General features: G+C 35.7%; 1 protein-coding gene across 1 annotated transcript; it reads left to right on the forward strand.

Moving 5' to 3' along the window:
- Window positions 1–1,237: 1,237 nt before the first annotated feature.
- LOC131063871 (glycine-rich cell wall structural protein 1-like) lies at window positions 1,238–2,155 on the forward strand. The gene has a single exon (XM_057997823.2). The coding sequence runs from the start codon at window positions 1,238–1,240 to the stop codon at window positions 2,153–2,155; it is 918 nt and encodes a 305-aa protein (XP_057853806.2).
- Window positions 2,156–9,725: the final 7,570 nt, after the last annotated feature.

The raw sequence follows: 9,725 nt of genomic DNA on the forward strand, positions 1-9,725 counted from the left end.
TTGATTTTAAATCCATTTATTTGTAGTAAATGACCACATTATTATGATTATTCTATATAGGTAAGTTTTCTATTTGATTGTTATATTAGGTATATATTAAACATAGTTTATATAGACATTTTAATAGAATGCATTAAAATTATATTTATGTTTAGTTATTTTATATTTATATGAGAATTATATTTTAATTTTTAATGATAGTTAAGTTTAAATTTAATTTAATTTAAAAGATAAATGACACCAAAACGTTAGGTATATAATAAAAATATAAAAAAATTAATATATTTATGAATAAGTAAATATTTGATAAATCTTTTACGAGTTAAGAATCTAATGTTATCTGATATAACCTAAAATAAATTATAAATTATGTCAAATTATTTTTGTGGTATTTTTTTCTATTTTTTCTATGAGACAAGAATTCATTGTCCTATTTTCAATGATCCATTGTATTTCAATATAATAGTTTGTTATATTTTTATTATTTTGTTGACTATATCATAAAATGATGATAACTTTTTATGAAGGTATCAATCAGCCAAATAAAATAAGTGTTATAAATCAATGCTCTAATATATTCACGTAATCCATTTTCTATGTGTACCCTCATTATTCATTATCATTTTTATCATCACAATATGCATGAACATATCATGTAGTTGATGTGACGTATACTTTGATATTTCAAAATCGGTTGATTCCTGATCGATATATTTTTCTTATGGCGTTAAACCCATACCCAATAATCACGCGACTTTAATCTATTTCACATTTGCGAGGACCCTTCGACGGGATTGTACCGAGATGGTAAATTGAGGTGTTTGCAGAAATAATGGATAGTTGCGTTTTCTGTAACCTTTTTACCTCAATTCAATATAAAACAAGTAGCAAACTGTGTATTACGATAGTATCAAATGTCCATCAATGTCCAGCGCCCGCATATTTTACTAAACAATTTATGAAAAGCATATGTCAATATCTTCAACTATTCAAGTAATTAATTAATGAGAAACATATGTCACTAGTTGGTGGCCGGTCCACATCCTTAGTTATGTGGAACGTTTCCCCATCTAAAACGTGGGACAAGCCGGCCAGTGGGATTGGGGAACATCCTAAGCAGAACGTACGCACGTTGTTATGGGATCGAATAGTATGGAGAAAAAGGCTATAAGTAGGAAATGCCATACCTGAGCTTCCCCAACCTGGTTGTTTCTCTTTGAATGTTTTGGAGTGAGAAATGGCATCTGGTACGAAGATAATATGCTATCTTCTGTTGGGTTTTATATTTGCGTCGACCCTGCTTGACGTTGCGGTGACGGAAGAGCGAGTTAATGGAGATCGTTGTCGTGCAGGAGGGTGTTGTGGAGGAAGTGGAGGCGGTGGTGGTCCTCCAAGACGTGGTGGTGGATGCGGTGGTGATGATACCCCAGGACATGGTGGTAGTGTAGGACGTGGCCTTATGGATGGTCCTCCGGGACATGGTGGTGGGCGTGGTGGAGGTGGTCCTTCAGGACATGGTGGTGGTGTAGGACGCGGCCTTATGCATGATCTTCTAGGACATGGTGGTGAACGCGGTGGTGCTCCTCCAGGACATGGTGGTGGTGGTCCTCCAAAGCATGGTGGAGGTGAAGGACGTGGCCTTATGGATGGTCCTCTAGGACATGGTGGTGGATGCAGTGGTGGTGGTCCTCCAGGACATGGTGGTGTTGTAGGACGTGGCCTTATGGACGGTCCTTCAGGAAATGGTGATGAATGTGGTGGCGGTCCTCCAAAGCATGGTGGAGGTGAAGGACGTGGTCTTATGGATGGTCCTCCAAGACATGGTGGTGGACGCGGTGGTGGTGGTGGTCCAGGACATGGTGGTGTTGTAGGACGCGACCTTATGGATGGTCCTCCAGGACATGGTGGTGAACGCAGTGGTGGTCCTCCAGGACATGGTGGTGGTGGTCCTCCAAAGCATGGTGGAGGTGAAGGACGTGGCCTTATGGATGGTCCTCTAGGACATGGTGGTGGACGCGGAGGTGGTGGTCCTCCACGACATAATGGTGATGGCCCTCCGGGACATGGTGGAGGTGTAGGGTGTGGCCTTTTGGATGGTCCTCCAGGACGTGGTGGTGGTGGTCAAGGAGGTGGTTCTCCTGGCCATGGTAACTAAGGGGCTCTAATTGGGTAGACCGATGACATAAATAGTTTAGATATAGTATTAAGTAGGAATTATAAAATAAAGCTAACTTTGGTCACTTGTTGCTCAATTGCTTGGTAATGATCTACATATGTATGTGTCAGTTCATGTTTTACATAATGTTATGAGCATTTGTGTCACCTCTGATTTTACGTAATGCTAAGATGTTTGAGCAGAGTAGAGTAATTATTTTGGTTTTCTTAGTTTATGAATATTTACTTTGGTACTAATAACACAATCTAATTACAATTTCTATCTAAGATTTCATCATCTTTAATAAAAAAATTTAAGTTAACAACTAAATTGTAATCTCTTTAAATTAGTTGTTAGAAGTTAGAAAAACATACATTTGAATCATAATTTTATTTTAATTATTTAAATAATAGTTCAAGAGGATTTAAGGTTGTGCAAATAAAAATTAAAATGAAGTAACAAATCTATTAATCAAAACAACATTTTTAACTTCGTGAATCTTAAGATGGGAAGAAGCATAAAAGGTAGATATAACAAATAGTTGTTACTATGTTCATTATCAAACTAATAATCTTTGTAACAAATAAATTCTCTTCTTTTTTATCACAAAACTTTTGTATTCTCTAATGTTCAAGTTTGACCATTTTTGTCTTTAAACAATTGATGGATGAAAAAAACAAAATTCAAAATTTTCCTTTCCTCTATATGCATTATTATGTTTAATGAAACTTCATCTCTAATAGAAGCACTACTTTTGTAACCATGAATTTTGTAGGCAATTTAATTTGTTAACCATGAGCACTATAATATTAATAATAATTTTAGTGACAAGTTAATTTAATTGTTTAACTTAGTCAATCCTTACCAACCCTTTGATAGAAATTAAAGGCACTTTAGTAGGACAATAGATGGAAAACGTTAGGTTCCTACTATTTTTGTGGTTAATTTAGAGTAGATAAAAGTAGAGATGAGGGTAGAGGGAGGATGAAGAGGGATAGAAATAGATAGAGAGATAGACAGAGGTAGAGAGAGAGAGAGAGAAAAAGATTGAGAGATAGAGATAAGGAGATTAACCAATAGGGAGGAAGAGGTAGAAGGAGAGAGAGAGAGAGAGAGAGAGAGAGAGAGAGAGAGAGAGAGAGAGAGAGAGAGAAAGAGAGAGAGAGAGAGAGAGAGAGAGAGAGAGAGAGAGAGAGAGAGAGAGAGAGAGAGAGAGTGAGAGAGAGAGAGAGAGAGGTATATATGTTGTTTGCTTACATATTTCAACAATAGTGTGTGAAAGAAGCCAATTTAAACACATTGTTATAGGAACTACAATATTTTAATAAGTAGAATATAATTTTATATTAAATATATGAAAGGTGGTTAGATATTATGAGTTATGTATAATGTGTGAGAAGTTATGTTTTATATTGTACTGTATAAAAATGTGATAGAAGTTATATTTATGTTTAACTTTTTCTTCAAAAAATTAAATTTTTTTTTTAAAAATGTTTTATGGATATGGATAGGTGTATGTTGTTCTAGAATCAATGATGGCTAGATGATGTAGGGGTTGGTTGGAATATTTTTTCATTGTTAAAAGATTAGTTATTTTAATTTGATGAATATTTGAAACTCTAAATTGATAAAGAGAATGATGTAGATTTATCTTAAGCTCCATGAGTTTGATCTAAATTATCATGAACTTTATCTAATGCACAAAAATGATCTATGTTGTGTGACAATGATGTTAATATTGTTGATTTATGTGTATTTGAACACACTTATTTTCTATTGACTTATAGAAGTTGTGAAACAAAAATTTGAACATTTGATCTTCTTTCAATTCGAGGGATTTGAATATTTATGAATTGAAACCAAGTTTGGAGTAGTTTTAGGTCAATATAACCCCACAAACTTAAAATTATAAGATATATATATATATATATATATATATATATATATATATATATATATATATATATATATATATATATATATATATATATATATATATATATATATATATATATATATATATATATATATATATATATATATATATAGTGTTATAATATGAATAGTATTTTTAAATCATATTTCATAATTTATATATTTTTAATTTTAAATATCATATATAATAATAACTAAGTATATGAAAGTTAGTTATATATGATGAGTTGTGTAATATGTGTGAGAAGTTATGTTTATGTTTAACTTTAAACAAATTACAATTGTATATTTAAAAAAAATATTTTATGGATATTAACATCATTATCTAGTTTTATTATTAAAAAAGAGTTATTTTGTATAAATCTAGATTAAACAAATTAATAAAAATAATTATCTTGTAATTAAGCTAGGATGGATAATTAAAATTCAAGTCTGTATTATAATTAAATAAAAGGGATAGGTGTATGTAGTTCTAGATTTGATTATGGATAGGTGATGCAAGTGTTGATTGGAATATTTTGTCATTTTTGAAAGACTAACTATCTTAGTTCGATGAATATTTCATACTCTAAATTGATAAAGAGAATGAAGTAGATGGATCTGAGTTGGGAAGCTTCAAATATTTTTGGTTTTTAGTTGTCTGTAGCGTCATAAATTGTACGCACTTGCTAAAGTAGTACAATTTAACACCTAGTTTAGCACCCGCCTTGGCGCAGTTACATTTTGCATTGCATTTCTCCTTTAGCACTTAATTAATCAAATTAATTAGGTCTAAGGTCCTATTTCATCATTCTCTACATCAAAAAGTTGGGCCCTTTCACTAAAGCGCACCCTCCGCATTTTATTCCTCCAATACATCACTCAATCAAAAACCCTAATTAAGTCCTATTTTGAACTTGGGGGCTTGGTTTCGGGGTCAAAACATCTTGAAATCACCTGTAACTTCGGGATTCTCTCTAAAATCATCATATCTGACGGCCCTGAAAATTTGGTGAAAAGTTGTCGGGACCGTGGCGCTCGGAGTGCACATGGTCCCGGACATTTTTCCCAAAATTTTAGGAGCACAATCCAATCATAAAATAAAGCTTAACTCCAAGAAATTGGTGGGATATTCAATCTCTAGGTCGGCCAAAATATGAATTTACAATCTAGGGTTTCCTACATAAGAGCTCTCTTTCTTCATTTGAAGGGATCCGAATTTTGTTTTCAGGAACTTCATATGCAGCGAAAGAGCAGATCTTTGATGACTTCAACATCTTACAACATCCTTCTATCAAGCATCTATCAAATTCATTCATCCACTTAGGGCTTGGAAGACATTGAAGAACAATAGGAGATTACCGACTGAAGATTGGCTTGTACTCCTCCCTTGAGGGTTGGGTATGATTTCATGTTGTTTTCATGTCTTTACATAAGCTTCAATACATCATTTATTCATGCTTTAGATCACTTTGCATCTTGATTTAGAGCATTTATGTTATCATTTACAAGCAATTAGGGTTTACTTTCTAGGTTGCTCTAGTTTGCTTTCTTGCATTTTAGGACCTTGCACACACACTAGGTCTACACACACAATACATTTTACAAAACAACTTGGCTATTCGTGGAGCTGGAAATCACCAAAGCGGGGGTTTGACTAAGGCAAAACCCTATATAGCCGCCCATACACCCTTTTTCAGATATCATTGCAGGTTTCGGGATTCAGACGATGCCGCGGGATACAGATCCAGAGAGAGAAGGTCGAGACAACACTCTGTATCAAATTGCAGAGCAGAAGACTGGGACAGGGGTGCTAGGCACCTTGGTCCTGCCAGGACAGGGGCGCTGGGCACCCTGGTCCCTGGGACAGAGGCGCTGGGCGCCCTGGTCCTCCGGATAGACAGCTTTCAGACAGCTTTCCGACAGTGTTCCAGAGTGCAGAACAGCAGTTTCCGGTGCAGTTTTCAGGACAGTGGCGCCCGCGCCCCCATTCCGAACATTTTCAGTCCGATTTTGACTCTGGGTACACATCTGCATTCTTATTTCATCCTTGTATTTACAGCTGTTCATTGTTTAATCTCAATTCTGCAATCTTGTTATTAGTTCATACTTGCATTTTGGGATTAGGGTTTGAACTTGCATTACTTGATCTCACAATTTCAACAAGGGAATAGAAATCCTAATAGATATCCCGTGGCTCTCTCTTTCACAAAAAAGAAGTAGCGAATTGTGCGATATCTCTAGGCTCTTTCGTATTCTGTAATGTGTGTCAAAAGGTAGGATTAGGGCATGATTAACCTAGTCTTGCTTTTTCCCCCACACATTTTGGTGAACCCGACGTGAATCTATCATTGCTTCCTCTTGCATTGCATTTGTTAGATCTAGATCTAGATTTAGTGTGTTTTCATTTCATTTTCATTAAAAAGAAAAGAAAAAAAAAAAGTGTGTTTCTTTGCATTGGGTGTTTAAGTTTTGTGTAATCTTTTCAAAATGTCATATTTTTATTTGCAAAATGTTCATGCTTTCGATGATTATTATGAGTATAGCCAAGACGAATTAGATGAAGCTTTAGATGAGTTTTTAAACCCTAAAGATGCCAAACCTTCATTTTACCAAAAACTCATAAACCTTGTTACTATGCCATTTCGTTGTGATGAGAAAGATAAGTTGAATGAGTCCTCTCAAGGGTACATTCCTATCAACTCTTCCACTAAATCTAGTAACATGGTTGTTTTCAACAATCCCCTCTATGAGGAGATGTCTCCTTTTGAATCAAAAGATAAACCTTTCAATAGATATGATCATGCTTTGTTGGATGATGCTCTTGATGACTTTGTGGCTTTATCGAAATCTTTAAACAAGAACACAACTTCTAAATTAGTTAACATGATAAACTTGAATGAGCATAAAAAGCCTCTCTTTGAAGTCCAAGGAGCTTATCCTTCTCCCACCTTTCAAGTTTCTAAGTCACCTCTCCTTACTGTCCAAGGAGGGTATGATCATGATTCCTTTCATACTCCGAATAAACCAATCATCATTGTGCAAGGAAGAAAACCTATAAGTCCTTATAATTATGCCAAGCAAATAACTAGAGAGAGTTATCATGCGGTTGCCCATACTTATCATACCAGAAATAATAGGCAGCCTAGTCCTCCTCCTGTTATCCCAGTTTCCCTTCCGAATCCTCAATCGGTTCTTCCTCAAGCTCCCTGTATTTCACAAGTTCTTGGAAAGGAATATGATCTCATAGAACAACTTAAAGCTACCCCTGCTAAGATATCCCTTTGGGATTTGATTCAAACTTCTTCTGCTCATCATGGAATGTTACAAGATGCGTTGAAAGATTTGAATGTTCCTCCACCGAATACATCTAGTAATAGAGCATCTTTGGTTAACTCTGTGATGAATCCTAAAGCTCAAATTGTGTTTACCCAAGATGAGTTGCCTACTAGTGAAATCCAACATCAATATGATCCCTTGATGATTGTGGTTATCATGAAAGACACGGCTATAAGATGAACACTAGTAGATAATGGCTCTGGTCTTAATGTGTGTAGCATTAATCTTTTGCATAAGATGAATGTGGATACATCCTTAATTGAACCGGACTCTCGTGCTATTCGAGGCTTTGATAATGTGGCTAAAACTTCATTAGGTACTATCACCTTACCCATCACAGTGGGGCCTGTTACTTTGCCTACACCTATCCATGTTATGTCGGGAAATCTAACGTACAACTTGCTAATGGGGAGACCTTGGATTCACAGTATGCAAGCTGTCCCTTCTACATTGCATAGACAAGTTAAATTTATTTATAACAATAAGACATATACCTTGATAGGTGATACTAATTTTCAAGCTTGTTTGCAAACATCCACTTCTAAGGGGGGTTCTTCTAAGCCGTCCTCATCTAGTGATGAATCTTTAAATAAGATACCTATCGGTTAATCCTTGCTCTCCGATGATCAAAATTCTTTGGATGAGTCTGGAGCTCTTGGAGAAGATTCTTCTCGACTTGAAACTACACATAAGAAGGATTTTGATCCTGGGAAGATCCTCGAAGACGACGATTGGGGATCCCTTGATTTTAATCCTACCTTTGTGGGTGAATATAAGGTTCCTTCTAGAGAAATTAAAGTTGAAAAGAAGGAAGAGGCTGAAAATCATAAAGTTGAAAAGAAAGAATCAACCTTACCTGAATCTATGAGTAATAATTTTGTGGCCGCCTCTCAAACTTCTTCTCCTCACATCTCTAATTATGAAGAGTTTGATTCTTTGTCTTATGAAAAACCACCTTCTCTCCCTGAAATGGCTGATCATTATGGTCGTGGTTTTCGCATTTTTGCTAAGCATGGGTATCATGGAAAAGGTTGTGGTGCTCATGAACAAGGGATAAGAGTTCCTCTAGAGACTAATTTTCACAATTATGCCTTTGGACTTGGCTTTAATCCCTGCAAACGTACTAAAGCTTCTAAAAGACCATGCATTAGTGTTAATGCTATCTCTACATCTTTATCAATACAACATCCTGAGTATATTGATGGGGATCCTTCGTGTGCCTGTGCTTTGGATGTCTTCCCTACCGACGATGCTTTAGCTGAGTTCTTGGGAGCCTATGACACTCTTCCTCGTTATCATCACAATAGGGGACTCCCTTATTGTTTGAACACTGAAGCCTATTTTGGAAAAGAGATTGATAATGATGAGATTGTGAAAGAATTCCCTCAGTTAAAGGATACTCCTCAACAAAGTAATCTTCTCATAAGTGACACCACTGATGTTAAGATGGATCCTTGCAATAAAGAGAAAGTCATTAAAATTGGGAAATGTTTGGATGAAGAGGAACAGAAACAATATGAAGAACTATTGCATGAATTCCCTGAGATCTTTGCTTGGGCATATTCTGACATGCTTGGTATAGATCCTAAGATCGTTACTCATAATATTGTCTTAGTTCCTGATGCTAAGCCCGTGAAACAAAAGATTTGAAAAATGAATCCTAAGGTGGCTCTGCTTGTTAAGGCTGAGATTGAAAAATTATTGGAGGCTGGATTTATCCGCCCTATTGACTATTCCCCATGGATTTCAAATATTGTCGCTGTGGCTAAACCAGACAACAAAATAAGAATGTGTACTGACTTTCGGGATCTAAATAAGGCTTCTTTGAAAGATGATTTCCCTCTTCCAAACATCGACATGATAGTTGATTCTACGACAGGACATGCCTTGTTATCCTTCATGGATGGTTTTTCAGGCTACAATCAAATTTTTATTAACCCTCAAGATCAATTCAAAACTGCTTTCACCACTCCTTGGGGTACGTTTTGTTGGATAATGATGCCTTTTGGACTTAAAAACGCCGGTGCAACTTATCAACGAGCGATGACCCTTATCTTTCATGATTATATGCATAAGATTTTAGAGGATTATGTTGATGATATTTTGGCCAAATCCTTTATTCGCATAGATCATGTTAAAATCCTTCGTCAAATCTTTGAAAGAATTCGTAAATATCACATGCGCTTGAATCCCTGCAAATGTGTTTTTGGTGTGGATAGTGGAAAACTATTAGGGTTCATAGTTTCGCATCGTGGGATTGAGGTGGATACTAAGAAAATAGATGCTATTGTCAACATGCCACCTCCTAGAAATGTGT

The sequence above is a fragment of the Cryptomeria japonica genome, chromosome 3 (assembly GCF_030272615.1).
Source record: "Cryptomeria japonica chromosome 3, Sugi_1.0, whole genome shotgun sequence".
NCBI lineage: Eukaryota > Viridiplantae > Streptophyta > Pinopsida > Cupressales > Cupressaceae > Cryptomeria > Cryptomeria japonica.